Consider the following 21,088-nt stretch of genomic DNA (forward strand, 5'->3'; position numbering starts at 1 on the left):
TTCCTACTATTCCTGCTCATATCAAACCCCACAATTACCACCATAGTCACATTATTCTGTTTGGTGTTGGGAGGAATGGGAATCACTGTTTGCTATTTATTAGCTTCTGTGTGCTGCTTCGTACAATGAATGAGGCCGAGACTTTTAACCCAGTAATTTCACATCTTCAAAGAGGTTCGTGGGATTACTTCTCCTTATGCTGTGGGTATGCTTTAGATGTAGGGTGGATAGCTTTTTGGGCGGCTCTTGCAGCTGAGCCTTTAATAGCAACTTGGATGTGCTTGCGTTAGCTTGGTATTATTCTTCCCATTTAGGTGACCAACGAATGCACGTAGAGAGGCTCTGTTTGCATTGTCCTGACGACCAGATCTGCACATTGCACATATCTGATGTGCTGTTTTCTGTACAGAAAATCAGATGAGCATCTAGAAGTCAACGGCAAGGACAGACAAGGTCGTAACCCCAGCTTCCCCACTGTCAGCACCACCACTCTAAACATTGATAATCTGAATAGGGCTACTTTTTTATCTCCATGCTACTGGTTTCTACAAATCAAGTTGCTCCTAAGTTTTTTCCTCCCTGGACAGTTGACATTTATCTATATTCTGGATGCTACATCTCACCCAATTTTATTTTTTTTTTAAATCTACACCTACCACTATGGTAGTAAATTATTTATCCACATCATAGTTTTCATCTGCCTGTGTTGATCATAGCTCAAAGATACGGCTTGTCCACATTTGAGTATTATTTAGCTGTTAATCCACATTTCCCCCACTCGAATTAGGCAGAGTAATCGACACCTGCACACGTTACAATTTTTATGCAAGGAGCAATTTTGGTCCTTGCTGCTCATACCAGTGAGTGTTCCCTTTTGTGTTTATCCCTGCCTTCTAATTTGTTGATTCAGTTATGCTAATTAAGTGCCAACTGAGAAGCACAGATAGCTGCATACGCACACACCCCGTGTGTGTGTGTGTGTGTGTGTGTGTGTGTGTGTGTGTGTGTGTGTATCAGCTCTACAAATGTGCAAAAGCACACATTCAGGAAAATGTGAATTTTGAGCAGCTCCTGGGAGACTGAAAAAGATATGAAAGCAATTGAAAATTCTGAGAGCACACATTTTGGATGCTACCCAATATATCTGGTATAGAATTTTTTAGCATGGTTTTCTTGTGCAGTGTTCTGGTTCTGGCAAATCTGAGGGATCCGAAGGTGGAGGGGTGGTCCTGTGCTCCGGAACACACCAGAAATAGTTACAACCACAGCAGGGAGAGGGGGGAGTTGTCGGCATGGAAAGGGGCGTAGCAGAAAGGGTTGACTGATCCACCCACCATGCAGAACGGCAAAACCAATTACTTCCTACCCGGAGTGGAGCAATTTGGAGCCTTGTTTTCCTCAATTTATCAAATTGAGTGCATTGAGATGGCGTTGTTTGAGGGAAACATCATTTGGACCAGGCAGATTAAATGGAAATGCAAAGAGCGGCGAACACACAGCAAGCCCATAGGGTGGGAATGAGGAACCTGTGGCTCACAATATATTATTGGACTCGCATTAATTCCAGTCAGCATTGCTATATGGTTCAGGGATGATGGGATGTCCTCCTTGCATTTGTCCAGATGCAAGAGAGGGATGTGGAGAAAGCTGATCAGAGTTCTTCTGTGGATTTCAACATTCTTTACAGTGACTCAGTAGCCCATTAACACTTTCTTTCTGCCACCCGGCTTCCGGAAATTTAATCTGCTTTATTTTCCCCTCTCCGCCCCTTTTTAATGTTAATCTGTCTTGGATCTCCAATTGCATTAAGGAAAGCGCTCGCTTGCCCATGCATGCTTCCCTCATATGCAAATATTCCTCTCTCCTCCTTGCACACTTTTCTCATGTTCTTTGCCAGTTTGAACACGCACACTTCCCCTGGTGTTTCCACACGTGCATCAGACGGTTTTGCTTCTGTTTCCAACACACACACAACTACATTTGTGCTCTCCCATCCTATTACTGTTTGTCCTCAGATGGCACTGACAAACTTGCGTGTAAAAAACCACAGCCTGGTGCTGTCCCTCCTGCGTTGTTTTGCACACTTCTTTCATCATTCACCTTCTCAGGCAGAAGAGTATGCTGTTAGCCTATATCTGTCTTGCACTCTTACACTTTTTCTAGTATGCAGGGTGTACTTAGGGGTTGCCCACCCTGCCAAGGGTGCAGGCCAGGGGAACAAAAATATTGCACCTCTTCACTCTGGCTCAGAGTGGCTAGGAGGGAAAGCAGCGAGGGAGGGAGGGAGGGAAGCAGATAGACAGAGGAGGAGCAGAGCAGACCCCGATGACCACAGAGGAAGTCACCGGTGGAGCACAAAAGGAGATCAAGAGCAAACATTTTGAGCTTCTGGTTCATGGTCTCTCCCAGCTTTGGAGGTGACAAAACATGCCTTTCACGCGCAAATCTTTATGTATTTTACAACAATCTATGCATCCTTCACTTTGACTCCAGTGGGGAACAAGCCCCTGTTGAAATGACCTTGCTGTAAGATCTGGACACACACACACCCTCCACGCAGACTGAAGGTGTAAATAAACCTTATTTCTTAAAGCTATGACAATCTCTACCGCAGTCATAGGCAAACTTGGCCCTCCAGATGTTTTGGGACTACAACTCCCATCATCCCTAGCTAACGGGACCAGTGGTTAGGGATGATGGGAATTGTAGTCTCAAAACATCTGGAGGGCCGAGTTTGCCTATGCCTGCTCTACCGCATCTTCAATTCTCCAAAGGAGCACAGAGCCTGGGCAAGTGCCTGGAACACCCCTGGAATCTTGCTATGGCTCAGGAGAGAGGGGGGGGGTGGCACCCAACCGCTGTAAGAATATTAATGGCTGAAACACAGTGGAGTCATTCTGTTCCGCTGTGTTTTAGGTTGTATTTCCATGTCTTGTCTCCACCCAGTGACGTAGCGTGGGGGGTGCAGGGGGGGCCGGCCGCACCGGGCACAACATCTGGGGTTAGGGCAAATCCACAGGTTAGGGGGCGCAAATCCACGGGTTAGGGGGCGCAAATCCACGGGTTAGGGGGCACAAATTACTTGCCTTGCCCCGGGTGCTGACAACCCACGCTACGCCACTGTCTCCACCTGATGCGTTCTATCTGTTTCGCTACCATGCGCCTGCAACCGTCCAACTCCCAGTCATGAAGCTGCCATCTGAGCATGTGCAACAGCTGTCTTAAATGTTTACACCTCAGCCTGACCAAGAAGCAAGTGTGACTTAACGTTTTCTAATTGGATGGAAGCTGGTTAGAGGGAAGATGCATCAAACACCAGCATTTCTCAAGAAACCACAGGATAGAAATGGATCGCTGCCAATGTTGTGTGTAAATGGGGGGGAAACAGCAGTGGAGCCACAGTGAATGGTAATGTGGACACACCAGAACCTACCCCCATTCTCCACTAAGCTGCACATACAAACACACGCCCTTGCCAAGACTTGATCATGCCTCAACTGTAGCTCAGGGAGAATGTGGACACAAGCAGCAAGGTTAGCATCATCGGGGGGGGGGGGGCTAAACTCTTGGGGTGAGGATGGAGGGGGATAATTGGCAGAGATTAGGAGGGGTGAGTGTAATTCACTGCAGGGATTGTGACATGACTGTTGTGTCGACAACAGACTGCAAGAATTGCTTTCCGGAACCTTGAACAATAATAGATGCTAGTTAGCAAATGGGCAGAGGCATGCACAACCTACGCAAAAGGGTGGCGGGGTTTTTGGTTGTTTTGCATACAAGGAAATAGTCTCAAGCATTAAAAATGCTTTTAGGGATGATAGCGTATTCAGAGGGCTGAGAGAACCCTTTCCATCTCTTTTGCAGCACATCAGCATTAAAGACAATAAGTGGGTGGGAGAAGGCAGCAATTGCAAGGCAGAATTAGGAGTGATCTCATCTTTGGGAGAAGTACCAGCATGAGCCACAAAATGATGCAAGGAGCTTCATTTTTTGGTTCTCTTGGGAGGAAGAGCAAGATTTATTCTTTAAAAAAGGAATAATAATGCAACTCTGTTGCTTGGCAGAGCATTTATGTAGGCAACCAAGCAAACTATAGTCAAGGAAGTGCCCATGTCCATGTGTAACGTTGTAGTTATGGTCAGTAAGGTAATAACAAACCATAGCTTGTTTTTGCTAACACGCCATAGCTAAGACACCGGAAAGGGTACACACATAACACTGAGCCATGGTTTACTATAGCTTAGTAAACCATGGTTTATAATTGCATACAAAGCCAGGGCAATGAAAGAGTTCCAACCCCAACGGCCTCTGCCCCCTCATCTGAACAACAGACTCCCATGCTTCAACATGTACTTCAGCAACAGCAACTGGCATTTGCAATTCTCCTTTATTCCTAAAGCAATTTGCCATCTAGCATGGGGGTGAGGGGCTGCTGCCTGAGAAACATAAGCCCAGTATGCCCATGGACACACTGAACCAGCTATGCAGTTATTTGGATCCCAGCTCCAGGGCACAGCCACATAGGTAAGATATATGCATACAAATACCATATTTACTCAAATCTAATGCTCACCTTTTTTGGACAAATTACATTGCAAAAATTAAGGTCCGCATTAGATTTGGTGGCACATTTACATTCGCCAGCAAATACTTCTTTTTTGTTTCAAGGCTCTGAAAATTGAGGTGTGCATTAGATTCGATGGCACATTAGACTCGAGTAAATAGAGTAAGGCTGACTGGAGGAGAGATTGTTCTTTTCTTTTAGAAAGTATTAAATACAAAGCTGTAACATACAGTGCATGGCTACATAAAACTGAAATTTAGATTTAACCTGAAATCTACTCATTTGCAGGCGAGGGTCGGCGGGGGACATGGCAGTCCACCAGGCCGACAAAATCGGCTAAAGCGCACTGCAAATCCATGCTGGTGGAAAGAACAGTCTCCCATTGCTCCAGGGGCATGGAAGGTTTCAACAATGTATTTGGTTGGCATGCATATCTGTGGTATGATAAGGTTAAAGCACACAAAGCATTTAAAAACCATATTGTCAGAAAAGCATTGTTTAATGTCTGGATAAGATATAAGGATTTGTTAGAAAATAAAACCACAAGATGGCTGTCACCAATGGAAGCAAAGGCTCAGAAAAAACTCAATATGGAGGCCAAATGGCCGAAGTATTGGGAAATTCTGGAACAAGAGGGAGATAGATTAAAACTGCAGAGTTTTGAAAAACTAAAAAACAGAGTGCGAGACTGGCTCCATTATTATCAAATAATGGAGGCATATAATTTGGACAAAAAAACTAGGTTTCCAGGTGGAAAAATCAAAATTGGAAACAGAATTGTTAGACCCCAAAGTTAAGATTTTGTCAAGAATGTATAACTTGCTGTTGAAATGGAATACCCAGGATGAAACGGTAAAATCTGCTATGATTAAATGGGCACAAGATGTTGGACATAACATTATGATGGCTGACTGGGAACAGTTATGGACCACAGGTATGAGGTTTATGGCATGCAATGCCTTAAAAGAGAATTTAATGAAAATGATTTACAGGTGGTACATAACACCAGTCAAGCTTGCAAAAATCTATCATTTGCCCGATAATAAATGCTGGAAATGTAATGAGACTGAAGGTACATTCTTCCACTTTTGGTGGACATGTCCAAGGATTAAGAACTTCTGGGAGATGATTTATAATGAAATGAAAAAGGTATTTAAATATACCTTCCTGAAGAAACCAGAGGCCTTTCTCCTGGGCATGGTCGGCCAATTGGTGCCAAAGGAGGATAGAACTTTTTTTATGTATGCTACAACAGCAGCAAGAATACTTATCGCAAAGCATTGGAAGACACAAGATCTACCCACCCGGGAAGAATGGCAGATGAAGCTGATGGACTATATGGAATTGGCGGAAATGACTGGCAGAATCCGAGACCAGGGAGAAGAGTCGGTGGAAGAAGATTGGAAAAAATTTAAAGTATATTTACAGAAATATTGCAAAATTAATGAATGTTAGAAGGATGCTGGAATGAAGTTATATGGCTTTAGCAGAAATGTTATAAAGAATTAAGTAAAAATAGATTGTTAATGGACCAAAGTGGAAAATTTAAGGTTAGACTGTCTTAAGATAAATTTTAGAACAAAAATTGAGAAAGGACTTGCTGAAATAGCTAATTGAACTAGAATACAAAAAAGGGAGGTGTGAGGAGGTCGATGAAACAAGTATATGAAAGGTAAAGACATGGAAAGGTTGGATGTGTTTTTAAATGTTTTTGCTGTGTTTTTGTTTTTGTTTTTGATGTATTGTAAGGTATTATTTTGTTTTGTTTAATTTTCTATTGTTCTTTTTTCTTTTTCTGTAACTTTCAAACCCCTAATAAATATCATTAAAAAAAAAAACTTGGCTTCCAATACACCTTCTTATTTCAAGACACTGAGATGCCCACTTCCACTGTCTTTCAACAAGTAGATTTTTGGATTACCCTCAACACTTCTGGAGATGCCTTTGAAAATGGAAATTTCACTTACTTCCAAACACGGTTTTTACTGGGTTTTAGCCAGAGGAAGTAGACTGGATTATGGCACTCCAATTATATGTTATAATAACTTTTAATAATAGTTTTAATATTTATATGCAGCCTATCCAACTGGGTTGCCCTAGCGACTCTGGGTGGTATTCAACAAAATATTTAAAACATTAAAAACCTCCCTTTACAGAGCTGCCTTCAGATGTCTTCTAAAAGTCAGATAGATGTTTATTTCCTTGACATCTGATAGGAGGGTATTCCACAGGGTGGGTGCCACTACCAAGAAGGCCCTCTGCCTGGTTCCCTGTAACTTCACTTCTCACAGTGAGGGAACCGCCAGAAGGCCCTTGGAGCTGGATCTGTGTCCAGGCTGAATGATGTTTTCCGGTGCATTCCAAAGGTTTGCTTTTGTTCCACGAGGTAAATAATTTGAGGACACAAGGCACCTCAATTCCTCAAGAGGCTTTGCTTAGGGCTCCCCTCTTATAAAGCATATGGCAGGTTCTATGTTATAAATCAAGCACTGTTAGGAGTTTGCTTTTTGTTTTCCAGTGTATTTCTTACCTATAAAAAAATAATTTGGTGTGGCACAAGCAAATTTTTATTCTGCAAGTGTGGCCCAGAGAAAAAAGTTTCAGAATCACTGTTATATGCTAAAAGCAAATTCATTCTATGAACTCTGGTCAACATGCAGCCAAAACAGCATACTAGAGAGCTATCAGCAAGTTTCTGGAAAGCCCAAGATTTATAGCACACACAAAACGAGGGGTGGGGTGTGTGGATATTCCAGTTAGCCCAGTGAGGACTGAGCTAGAGGGGGAACAGAATAGCATGTCCTGAAAAAGGGCTGATGGGAATCCTGAACAGGATCACGCCACACTGCAACATTTTGTTGCTAGTCCTGCTTGCCTTCTTTAACAATATTCCGTAAGTTGGATGCAGAATTTGTCATCATTTAGTGATTGCAGGAAGAACAGGTGCTGGCAGGTCTATCTAGCTGGTGCAATCTACATATCAGATGTGGCGATACGGGAAGAACTCCCGCAGAACCTATGACAGGAGGGCAGGGATGAGCAGAGAGTTAATGGCCTCTGTGAGACGCACTTGTGTAAGCCCAGAGCACTGAAATGTGCCAGGCAGAAGCTATTACAAAAGACAAACAGGTTTGGCAACAAAACCTTTGTTTGCTGTCCTAGATTCATGTCTACACCCAGAGCATTTGCTAACCTACTAGAGCTGCTCATACGGATCCCTCCCCACCAAATATTCCCTGCTTCGGAACATCCTAGCAACTTGAATAAATGATTCAGATATGAGATTCCTCGCAGTACTGATCATCTCCCATCTCATACTCAGGGAAAAGTGTGGGCAGGACCAGATCATACCATACTATCAACATAGAAGGATAAAGGTTGTCAGGCAGATGGTGATAAGGTGAAAATCAGCCTCTCCCCTGGCCCCCATTTAACGAGAACGCCTTTTTCACATAAATAGTATTGTGCTGATGTCAAGTTTTTTAAGTCATGCAATATTACACAATCCCAGAGGGGTAGCTACACTCATTAAAAACCATCAGAGTGACCAGAGTCCTTAAAATATACCTCTTATATAGCATTGGCTTGTATACACCAAAACCCACATCATCAGATCCAATGATGGGCCCAAAGTTACCCAGTGAGCTTCTTGGGTATGTGGGGATTTAAGCCTTGTTATCCCAGGTCTTAGTGTTAACACTCTAAACCACTCCACCACAGTGGCTCTGCATAAGTATAGAAAGAAATGAGGGGCAGTTTACAGGAGGAGCTGGGAACCTCTGGCCCATGGGACAATTTGGCATGCAAGGCCATTTATTATAAAACCATGCCCACTTACCAATCAGCTGGCATCGCTCTGCTGGGGCGGCGAGGAGGCAGGGCTCCATTCTGTGTTGGCTGCATGCCAGTTCTCCTGCCGGGAAATGACACATGCAGCTGGAGCAGCAGGGCTGAGCAGGAGCGAAATCCTGCTCTGTTTTGCAGTGCACACCAGTTTGAAAGCCGGTTTACAAGCAGCCCAGAGCTACTCTTTGAACCTTCAGTTTTCTGTAAACTCTACACAGTGAAGCAGATTAAAGGCCGCGCTAAGGGAGAGATGGATCCGCGCCACACATGAAAATCAGGTCCTATCAACAGGATAAACTTTTTACGATTGATACAACTAGGCTTGGACTCGTCGGAACTGGGAGTGACTAGATCCCAGCAGGAGGCCATTGTCCATTGCAGAGTTGTTCCTGTGCCCCGTTCCCCTTGCCTCAGCACTTGGGAGTCAGTCACACCCACTCCCAACTGGATCATTCCGTCTTTTGCTGGGTTAGCTTTTTAATTTATGGTCTGCATAGCAAAGTGACACACCTGTCTCTGAAGAGGGAGGGAAGACTCCTTGAAGCAGCAACATGGAAGGTTTTAAAAAAACAACAAATACAGGCAAACTGTATTTGAAGGAATGCAAGTGTAACATGACACTTTGTTTTTCACAGACACGCTGAAAACTAAGATTGTTGTGTGTGTGATAACAGAAGGGTTTTTAACTTACCCATAGGCATGAGTGACCTGTTTTCCAGCTCCGCATTTAAGAACTAAGGTCAGGTCAATTAGACTATAGCATCGGCATTCATTTACCCCAGCGTAGTGTATGTTTGGAGAATCCATAATTTGGTAGATTAAAAGGCAACTACCCTGCTCCACACACCCTTTCTCAGTTTTAAATACTGCCCAGCTGTGTGTTTAAAATACCATTGTGAGCGGGGGGGGGGGTCACACACACCCCAAACAAGACACTCCCCCCCCTCAATTGCTGGGGCCAATTGCCAATCGCCATTACACATGCTAGTATTTTTCTTTCAGAGATTTTAAACTGTGGGACCTAGAGATATACTTTGCCTCTCCTGTGCCACTCCCTGCCAAATTCTTTTTTTCTTTCTTCATGGTACTGCCATGTGATTTGTATGTATTATATTTCTCTTTGTAGAGATGCCAGAGCTGGTGGAACTGTACAAACTCTATTCAAGACAAGATAAAAATCCTCCTAGCCTGGACTCAGCCACACCTTCCTTTCTATGCAAAAGGCTTTTAAAGCTTATCTACATAAAAGGAGGAGGTTCCAATTAGCGTTCTCATTATATAAGTTTCAATGCATTTTAAAACATTCTTCTTCAGGGTGGGAGTAGTCGACTAAAGAATATGTTTTCTTCTTCCCAAGTTAAAAACGTGGTTGAAATGCACTCGAGTTTATTCTGTTTGCACTTAGTTAATATTATAAATCATTTCAGGTGTCCTCCTTGTCTGGTGCTACTCTCTCCAGCCATGGTATTACAGCAGAGGTAAGAGTGAACTAATGTGGAGATGGTTAGAAGATTAGAAGCTACAAGGCCCACTCTCAGGCACGAAGATCACAGGCAGGGCTATTTTTCTAGGAAAATTAGTGCCGAACTCGCCATGAAGACCTCCCTTGTTCTCTTAAAATGATAATAGCACCCACCTGAGAGGTGCCGGAACTGAGTTCCAGCTGAGAAAAAGCCCTGCTCACAGGGGACATAGGGTTAGTCGGCAGCTCTCTGCCTGACCTGCCTCACAGGTAAGAACCAGAGGAAGGGAAGAAAATGCCAATAAAAATTCTCCACAGCAGCCGTGGGGATCTGGCAGCCCACAGGTCAAGTTATGCTGGTCTGGGATCCTCATTTGACCTGTCAAAGTGTCCAGTGGGAGTTGGGGGAGCTCTGGATTGACCCCTGCTGAGCACATGGGGGTCGTTTGCATAAATATTTCCAAAGGGTGAGGAACGCCTGTGACTTCTGACTAGGCACTGTTGACGTTACCATTTTCAGTCTTTTCAGCACCATTACACGATACTGAAGAGAAGCAATGGGAAACAATGGTAGACTGTGGACTTTCCCTTTATCATACTAAAGGTCTCACCACTAGGTTCCCTGTGTTATCCTGTTATTTCCATCCCACTGTTATATGGAATGGAAATGGCAGCACATAGGCTACTTCACGGATTGCAGCACTTGGGCGACTGGCTCTAGCATCAAATAATATTTGCATACGATTATAACACAAATGACAAAAGTCAATGTCTACAACATACACGATAGCTGCTACAAAAGTCGTCTGGCCTTACTATTGCTTGATCCTGCTAATGTCTTGAGTTGCAAGTCAATGCTTGAGTACTTTTTCTGCAGGCACACGGATACTCTTGTGTTTTTAAATTACTGTTGTTTCATATAACATTGTTATGCTGTATACATTAGATGCCATCTTTGGATGCTCCCAAGAAAATTTTTATTATGGCTTTAATTGTGCCCCCTGAAGAAACCCACTCTTTACTGCTAAATCGACACAAATGTCAATTAAGTATTCCGTGGATCGACGTTTGCTCAGATTCAGAAGTAAAAGTGGGGTTTCCTGGGAGAAAGCAGTGAGGCAAACAGAAAACTGCTCGGACCCACACCTAAAAGCACAGGACAAGTGGAACACCTCTCGAGTCTGTGCTTTCTAGGTGTGGACAAGCAGAAGTGTGGGCTAGCTCTTAGACTGAACAGATTATATACGGTGATATCAAGCCCACGGGATGAGAGCAGTAGACGAAGACTGCCTGTGCACCTTGGTGCAAGCTTTGGTAATGTATGTGCCCTGTACCCCTCATACTACTGGGCTGGGGAAATAAAATTCAACATTGCCAGGACACAGGTCCTTTCAAAACAACAGAATATTCTAATCAATGAGAATATTTAGAAAACCACGCATGGCAAAATGCTCTTGAACCTGTGCTATCATGTCTGAAGTCATAACTTTCTGCACAGATCCAGCACTGTGTAAGCGGCTCGGTTTTCAACACAGCTGATGGAGGATTTGCTTTCAATATGTAGCTGCCAGTATCCAGCTTTTCTTGTTGTTCAAGCTGTACAGTACTGATAGCTGCCTCTGTATTTTCAGCTGGGATGTTCTCGTGCCCTGCCCCTGCCAATATCTGGAGATTTCCATCTCTTTAGAGGCAAACACTTTCCCTAAACAGCTATCTGCAAGATTCTTCTGAGAAAGTCAGAGGAATTCATAGAGTATAAAAGCCAGTATTTTGTTACTGAAAGATATAATGCACATGTTGTGATATTTGCTTGACTGCAATGGGAAGTTATTTTCGAGTCCTTCAACATATTCCTGTGGGTCTGATTTGTCACTGCAAAAGGTAGGAGTACTTGCCACATAGGGCTTTACATGCACCTGCAATTTAGGAGTAGGAAGAAGATAGAACAGTTGTTGGCATCTAGGGTCCTATCCTGCTCAAGCTACCGCATAATGTGCTACCCATCATATTCATATCCTGGCTCCTGCCCAAAGACAGATGGAGGGTTCTCATTTCATACTTGCAGGCACCCTGTGAGATGGAGACAGTTGGCTTTGCAGGGATCTGAACCTGACATCCTAGTCCAGCACTCTAAAGGCTACACCACCCTATGTGTTAATTACATAGGTGGGGTCATGTTCTCTCGCTTCAAGTTAGCTGAACTGCAGCCCTCTTTGTTTTAGGAAGGGACAGCTTGGAAGCCCCTCAGATGGGACTAAAAGACCTGAAGATGTTCAGTGTTCTGAGCTCCCTTCCCCGAATGGTGGCCTTTAATAAAGGTAGCGACTGAAATGCTGTCCTCCCTAACATACCTTTGAATCTTGGATGCAAAAGAAAAATATCACTACTGAACTTTTAGCACTAGCTGTGGCTATATTAAAAATTACACTGTTTTGTTTTTTAATGCACAACATCTCGCTCCCAGAGATCTTTTGGTACCTATCTAGACTCCTCACTGAGAGGTTAGATGGGAGACATTTGGGGAGATCATTGAGCTGGAGCAAAGTGCCATATTGTTAACAGTGCGAGGTGGGTTTACAGCCTACAAATGGACATTGAGCTCACTGAAAACACAGCTGTAGAAATTCAGAATTCATACATCTGAACGTTTTCAGCCTTAATGATCAAAATGACTTCACAGCAAGTTCAAGTGGCTAATGCTGCAATTTCAGCAATCAGCATACATATACGTAAATTTCAAGTGCGAATGAGTCAGATAACCCACAAGCAAGCCTGTCTCCCACCTGACAAGTCATTAGCACCTGGCTTTCTCAGCTGTTGAGCCACAGAATAAGCTTCCTGCCTAAAGGCACTTCTGATCTTATCAGTATGAAAATTAAGCAGACTGGGAAAGAGCACTGGAGTGGGAGGGAAGAGCATTTTCAAAGTCAACCTGCGGAGGACAGACAAGTGGAGGAAAAATTATAGGACTAGGTGCTCTCCTTTACCTACGTAGAGGAGAGTACCTTTTTACCTTTACTTACAGGAGGAGGAGAGTAGGCACCATTGAACGCAATGGAACTTCTGAGTAGAAATGTTTAGGATTGCCCTATAACCCACCCACAAGTCGCAGCCAACACCTTTGAAACTGCAACACTCATCTAGCTGAATGGACTCACAAACACATTTCCCAGCCTTAGCTCAATTGCATTACTAATCATGAGTCAAAAGGCAGTGCTCAGTCACAGCAGAACTGCATGTAAAAGTGAAACACAGTGGTCCATTTTACAGATTTATTCTAAGCAGCAAAATTGTCAGCGAATGAAAAGGTCAGAAGCATATTGGTTATCTGGATATACACTTCCCCCACCCCCAGCAGTGCAACAGCAAGAAGAGAAAAGTTCAAAGAACTATGCAAATTGGAGTAGTAGTCCTATCCAACTATTCCTTGGAAGACTGAACTGTTTAATTCTCAGTATATTTATAGCCACTTGATTGTAATAAAACCTGAGAGCAGTTTACAAATACTACTACACGCACTGTAAATATGAGATAGCTAGATCTTGGAGACATGAATAATAATTGTAATAATTGTTGGTTCTTTTTCGGCATTGGTTGATGTTTTCCATTCACTGGGCCAAGTCATTGCCTACAGGTGCACCCCTTCATTCCATGTAGCAGCAACATGGAACCCTGCCGTTATGGGTTAGTGTTTATAGTTGGTCAATGTCTTGTTCCAAAAGGCCACAACCACAACAAAACAGGCACAGCAGCATTGTAGTGGTGGTGGGTGGGGTTTTTATTTTTAGTTTTTTTAAAGACCAGGGTGCTCTAGAACAGTGTTTCCCAACCTTGGGCCTCCAGCTGTTTTTGAACTACAGTTCCCATCATCCCTGACCACTGGCCTTGCTAGCTAGGGATGATGGGAGTTGTAGTCCAAAAACAGCTGGGGGCCCAAGGTTGGGAAACACTGCTCTAGAACATGGCAGAACCCTTTGGTAGAACTTTCCCCCCATTTATTTCGATCCATCAAAACATCATTTACAGAATGGCTTGAATCTGTGCGGAACAGGGAGTCTAGCCACAAGTTTCTACTCATCGGAGCTTAGCAAGGCTTAACTTCTTCCAGGGTAACGACAGCTATCTAGCAAAGTCACAATCATGTTAGATGAACCGTTGTGTGGTCCACAACCCCTGGCAAGCATCAGGATCAGATGTTGCCCATAAAACCCAGCATCGAAAGAGTACCCACTTTAATTTTTGTATTAAAGAAAATGATAATAATGGCAGCTGTTACAGCTGTGAAGGCAAGCTAAAGTGAGAGGAGGGCTCAATAGAGGGTTCCCACATGTACATACCTTGGTGTATGCCCCCCCCCCCCCCACAACAGAAGAGTAAATCATAGAAGACCAAGGAAGGCTGTGCATAAATTATACAGATCAGATGTCAGCTCCTATTGGGACAGCATATCAACACACACCCAGTTATGAGACAGGGCCTACAGCTGCAGAGGGATATGTTGGCACTCTTAGCTAGGTATAGAGCTGGCTTTTCAAAGGAGTTATAAACACAGAGGAACTAGGAAAATAGGAACTGCAACAGAAGCAAATGTCATTGGACAACAAAAGTCCGGCACTTACATTTCTTTGCTCTCCTTCATCCACAGAATGATTGCCATACTACTATAACAAGAGTCTCAGCTCTCTTGCTTCCAGTATACATTGAAAACCATTACATCCCACTGTCAGTTATAGATGTTTCATGTTGTTTGACATTGACCGCAAGCTTTTTCCTTCATAAATTGTTACTGTCCCAACCAAAATAGGCATGGGAGTAGTGGAGCTGCAAACTCTTTCCATCCCTTCTGCAGTCCAGATATTCCCCAGCCCCCCAGGCCTGCCAATTTGTGGAAGAAAAAGCTTAAACACAAAGGCCAGTATCAGGATAAAACATCAAGCGTGGTTTGGGCCCAGAGCTCCTAACTAAAGAACCATGGGAGTTAAATGTTAAAAGACTGGTCTCCAACTCACGAGTACCCCACACCTGTACAAAAATAGTTTTACTTGCTCAGTGAAGGGCAGGGGGAGGAAAGGAAGAGAACCAAATATGACAGCTAAAGCTATTTCAAACTGGTTTACATTGTGACATAGATCTATCCCACCCAAGAACAGCCACAGAGGAAGCACTATGTCTGAAATAAGAGTTCAGTGACCTAAAACGAAGTTTCATCTATGCCATTTGATCTCTGATGGCTGTTGCATACTGCAAGCCAATCATCCTCATTTTAGTCATTTGCCATCTATGCGTGACTTCGTTCTTAGTGTAATATATGGGAGGATAAGCAGGAAGAAAGCTTTACCTTCCTCTTTGCATTGCTCCCAAAATTATACTGAATGAGATAATAAACATTCCTCACCAGTAAGTACCTTCAGTAATATGTAATATTCAGTCTTATACAATGGGTGCTATTCAATATGTATTTTTTTAAAGGGAGGAAAGCATCTGGTTGCTATTGAGCCCTAGGGAGCAGCTTTGGGCAACCCATCCCATGATTAAATTCCTTTTCCATTCCTTTAAACAGCTCTTCTAGCCTACTTTAGCTGGAGAAAGCAATGCCAATGAGCAAGCATTAAATCATGGAGATTTTATGCTATAGTGTTCCTATAGCTTCACAGTCCAGAGAGGGACATTTTCCATTTGAATCTGTGTATGCATTGTAGAAGAAGCATTAAGACACCCAGCAATTTGGGCTCTTCATCTGATTTTTTTTAAGGGTGTTTATTGCAATTAAGGAAGTACTTAAAGATGCTGACTTAAAGCTGTGTGGCTACGCAAGACACAAACAAGATCTGCTAGTGATCAAAAGACAGGACTTTATCCCTGTTTTCTCATCCTTCTCTCCTGGTCTCTGCTTTTCGAGTTCATGCCTGCCACCAGCTTCCCTTGATTTCTAACACCTCCATACTTTTCCACTCAACTAAATGGCACAAATCAGATAGGTTATATGCTGCATGTTATAACTTGCACAATGCACAGCATCTACTTCTCTTTCACACAGGACACAATCAACTATCTACTGATACCTACTTCACTGCACTGATATACAAGACATTGGGTATGTGTCAAGAATCAATGGTGTTTTCCAGGAACCAAAGGCAGGGTTAGATGCATGCAATGCCCCCCACCTTGGGTTGTCTGATGTTGCTACAGAACTCTCCTTGGCTGTCTTTTCCAAGTGATGCCTCCCCTACTACACTTCCATTTAGAATTAGAACAAAACCACCCCTGGGCAGGAGAAGCTCCACATGGCCATGTGGCAATTTCTCCATGTAGGACATCAGCCAGTTGCCACAAGAGTCACACTGTTATCAGGCAACATAAGACTCAACAAAAATAGTTTTAGACTGTTCAGTTGCATCTACTTTAGAGACAAGGTTGCCAGCTTCTTTGCATCCTTGAAATAGCACCAAATGCTTAGAGCCAATGCCTCCTCAACCAATTCCCATCAGTGCCACCACTCACATGGCTGATGGTCACATATGATGGAAGTTGAAGTCCAATGCCATCTGGAGGGAACATGTTGAAGAAGCCTGACTGAGACTGACAAGAGGACTTAATTTGAGTCAAGGATCAGCTTTACCTCTTATTGTTGAACCTTAAGGTATTTTACATATTATGCATTGCCAGGGTAGAAGACTGCTGTCAGTGCCAGACAGCAGAAAACGCACATTAAACTTGGCCTTAAGAGAACTCAGTTTTGCTGGAGTGGGCACCACAAGTATGATTTAGCCTGAGATTCCCACTCTATAAAGGTAGAAGAACCAAGAGCCCATTAGCACAGCCCTGCCCTCACTATAGCTGCCCAGCAAATCGTATTCAGTGGTATGTTGCTTTGGAACCTGGAAATATCATCATGGCTAGTAGCCATGGATACAAACCTGCACTCCATGAATTTGCTTAACCCACTTTCATTCCATCTTAAGCCAGTAGGGATTATTACATACTGTGACAGCAAATTCTATGCATTATGTATGATGGAGTTCTCCATCAGCATGATTTATGCTGCCAAGCTATTGTAGTAGTAAGAATCATTTGCAAGAGAACAGCCTACAGTTAGCTTCTTAATGGGTTTTCCTGCTACTTTTCCTGCATTATGCTTAACTACTTTTAGGATTTGAACTCTTCTATTCCTTCGCAGGCCTCAGCTAGTTTGGACTGCCTCCCATCTGGCTTCTGTTAGGCGGAATCTTCCTTACCTCCCACAGCATTGCTTGCATTTGTGAAATTTAAAAGCATCATGAAACCTAACATATAATGCAACCCTAAAGATGCTAGATGTTATGGACAGAAAAGCTTTAGCCAGGTGAGTTCCAAAATGCTCATCGCTGCATTTGACTCCCAGCTCTAGAAGAAAACTTTGTGAATGGGCCTGTCCCCTTGTGTAACAGACCTAAATATAACGCCCCCCTACTCTCACAAAGCTTTACCTCTCCACTAGTAGGTCTCATATAACCTTTGATACCTGAAAACTGGTGATAGATAAAACATGGATCCTCGGTTCCAAAGCATGTGCTACCTTTGAAACCTTACCCATTTATCAACCAAAGAATTATATGGGGACCAAAACGAAATATACTTTAAGAGGAGATATCTCGGGTCAGTTTGGGGGGAGGTGGAGTGATAGACCAGTGCTTCTTAAACATGCGGTTTTTGAAACAAGGGGCTTTTCACACTCTGGCTTTTCATCAGTGTCCACAGTATTTAGTGTTCTGATTGAAGTTCCACACACCATTACTTTTAAGTGGTACTGTCAGTGCTTTCAGAACACTTGATTATATAAGTTTCAGCCTTCATCTTTTAATCTCACTCGGTTTGGTATTGTTTGACTGACTGGTGCTAAGCTCCTGGGGGCAGGGATGAGTCTCCTCCAGCTTGCGAGTAATGTGGCTGGATATGGTGCAATGATGTGGGAGTTGGGGCGTTCCCTGGATAGTTTGGAGTATCCTAGGAATGACTGTGCTACACACACTTTTCCAGCAAGCCTTCCTCAGGGCAAGTCAGGCACGAAAAACTACTCTGTACAATGCTCTGCCTACGCAGCATAGAAGAGGGTGGCAGCAGCGAAGCAGCATGGGAAAAGGGATTTAACAGCTGTTGCATGTGGATTTTTTTCACAGCCAGATTAAAGCTGAACCACCATGTTGTCATGAGAGGGAACCTTCTCACCTGGCTGCCACTGAAGGCATGGTGACCATTGAATATGTTTGTTTAGACCAGGAATGGGGAACGTGTGGCTCTCCACCAATGTTGCTGTTCTACAACTCTACATCTCCTCCAACCATTGGGCCATGCTGGTGGCGGGACCTAGAGTTCAGCAACATCTGTAGGGCCACAGGTTCTACACTTATGGGGTAGTCCATCTGGCCAATCTTCTCTTTGCATTCTAGAAAGGATCTAGGTCCTTTTTCAAGCATTCAGAGGGAGTAGGTCTGGTAGTTTGTCTCTGTACTCTGGTTGTAGCTGCTCTTTTAAAAGAGCTAAAAAAGTTAGCTGTCCCAAGGGTGATTTGCCATGCGGGATATTACTATTAAGAGACACTCATCAGACAGGACCTGCTCAAGGCCGGCCTACACCTTCACAACATCCTATTTGTATGGTGACTGCATTTTCTCAAAACACTAGAGTGTTGATGGACATGTTCTTAAGGACAGACATTTATGCGCATTGAGTAGTCTTAGCCTAATCAGGGCTCCCAGAGAAATCTACATGGCTGTGAGGACTGCTCACATAGTCTGCTGCAGGAAACAACTACCAAATACCAATGTACTTATGACAAACGCCTTCCAACAAGGGATAAAGTTGCCTTTATTCATAGACAATCCCACTGGGACCAAGTGATCCCTCACAAAAACAGTTGTCTGGTAATCACTGTTCAATCAGGCTACAGCAGAGGGGGAGAGTGAAAGCAAAGCCACCATCAGCTGTGCTGAAAATCCAGCAACCTTTGCCTCCTCTCCTAGGACAGTTTTCATTCTAGATTAGTTGGTTTTTAACAAGTGCCAGAGTTTGGTTTTTTCCTGATTTCCTGATATTTTTCCTTTTGTGCTGTGTCTTTTAGATAGCAAACATAAGTACAGGGCTGCTTTATTATTGGTCTTTGTAAGGTGCCCTGGGAGCCTTTTCAGCTGGAGTAAAAGGTTGGAAATAAATTGCATGGGTGGGATTTCATTGGGTAAGGGCCTGCAATATGAACTCTCTCTACTGCCCTCTCACCCAAGCAAGTCCTGCCTTCAAGTGAAGGCAAGTGACGGGCACTTCAGATGAAGGTACCTTTCAATTTTGAAATCAGGGTTAGCAAGAACAGACATGCTAGCAAGCAGATATGTTCCCCATATTAAAATACCTATCTGCCTTAAAGTCATGTGTGTGCAACCTGCTCTGCTGCAATAAAGCAATCCCTCTCTTTCAACTGCCAAAAAGGAGGAAGTTGTGGTCTGCTGCAAAACAGCAAAGGGGCTGTGAAAAATAACAGAAATAGGACAAATGCAGCTTCACAATGAGAATTGAAATAAGGTTGTTCTGAGGAAAGTTACAGATCATCTACACATGCAATAGCACAATACATAGATATTTGTGGGTTTTCATACATCAAGCCAATTGGTACCGATTGTTCCTTTCATAGGATATTAAAAGGTATACTAGCTCAATCTAGGGCACTGCACACTATGGAACGTAATCACCCCTTTCATACATCCATCAGATCTTTAAAGAGAAAACCAAGGGAATTCTATAGTACAGTTGTCTCAGAACCTTCTGCTAAGATATAACCATCTAAGCAAGCGAAGCACAAGTTTACCGAGATAGAAGTATCCGAGTTATCCAGCACTCTTGGCCAGAGACACATTTTGAGCAATATACATACCTTCTACAAAGCCTTCTCCACTCAAATAAGTTGTTTCTCCGAGGAAGGAAAACTTACAGCACTCTGGGAGTTGGGGACTAGGCTGCCCTTAGGGTCCTCTTCCAACTCTACTCCTTTCTTTTTCCATTACCTTTTTTTATTTATACATCAGCATAAGTTTGGTGCCACTCTCTCCCCCTCTTGTGTTCGGATATACAAACTATGCCCTGCTTGTCTCCCCACTAAACAGAAAATGTTGTCCTTACCTTGGTAGGCAGCCAAATAGAGTGTTATCAGCAGCACCCACCCTTTCCATAAGCCCTCCATGTTCTTCAGTGTTACTGGATCCTTCTGGTGAAGAGAGACAATGCCTCCTGTCTGCAATGAGCAATCTTGGGAAAGGCAGCAGGATGGAGAGAAATTAACACCCACACGCTTGAAGTTTCACAAGTACCATTTGCCACACCCAGCCTCAGGTTAATGCAATTAATGCACATGATCTCTAAGAGCCAGAGCACTCCCAGGTGAGAGGCTCCTCCAGTTTCTGTGTAATAGCCTAATCTCTGCCAGCTGACAAGATGTGGCTTCCTCTGCAGGTAAAAGTTGCAAGGCCAGGAGGCTGTGTGCTTTTATGAATCAATGTCCCAAGCACCTAAGCTGTGCAATGTTGTGAGTCTGCCAACAGATCTCTTTAAAATCAAAATACATTCCTACAAGAGAGTCTAAGGATAGAGAAGTCTTTTTTTCTTCTTCCCAGAATCACCTTAATATACCTATTACTATGGTAATGTAAATTAGGGGTGGTGAGAGGTCATTTAAACTTGCCAGATTCAAATCAGGTAGCCTGGAAGGCAAGAGTCCAACCCAGCTATGACCTTTTTCCAACTTCCAAACTGCGTTTTCCCAAGCACTCAAAATCCAAATCAAAGCACTAAGGAAAGGAAACCCTGCCTCATTTCTTCTCCTCCCCACTCCTTCATTACATCAGTTTACATGGAGAGGGGGACAAACCCTACAGGGGCAAAATAAAGGAGTTGGAAAAAGAGGCCTAACCCCCATGGAAAGCAAGGCTCTGGTCTTACCCCACCCCATTGGGGTGGTATATTCTTCGTCTTCATAGGATCCAATGGCTCCATATATCCCTATAGACTGATATGGGAAAAGGGGGTAGCAGCCAGATGGGCTTGCTTTTTGCTCCTTAACTCATTTTGGCTCCATAGCAAACACTCCCCACCCCCGCCCCAAGCCACAATATAGGCAAAAATAGATCAAAGTTCCTTTGGAAGCGAAAGATTCATACGATCTGAAGAGAAACCAGAGATCCTCATGAATTCAA

The 21,088-nt window shown here is 43.5% G+C and overlaps 1 protein-coding gene across 2 annotated transcripts in view; it reads right to left on the minus strand.

The window, feature by feature from the left end:
* Positions 1-20,731, minus strand: part of LOC144328041 (prosaposin-like) — a 35,472-nt gene extending 14,741 nt beyond the window's left edge. For both annotated transcript variants that reach the window (XM_077930526.1, XM_077930525.1), the window contains exon 1: positions 20,019-20,731. In XM_077930526.1, the coding sequence (XP_077786652.1) occupies positions 20,019-20,079 (61 nt within the window). In that variant the 5' untranslated portion in view covers positions 20,080-20,731. The remainder of the gene's footprint in view (positions 1-20,018) is intronic.
* Between the last annotated feature and the right edge of the window lie 357 nt (positions 20,732-21,088).

Source organism: Podarcis muralis, chromosome 6, assembly GCF_964188315.1.
Source record: "Podarcis muralis chromosome 6, rPodMur119.hap1.1, whole genome shotgun sequence".
NCBI lineage: Eukaryota > Metazoa > Chordata > Lepidosauria > Squamata > Lacertidae > Podarcis > Podarcis muralis.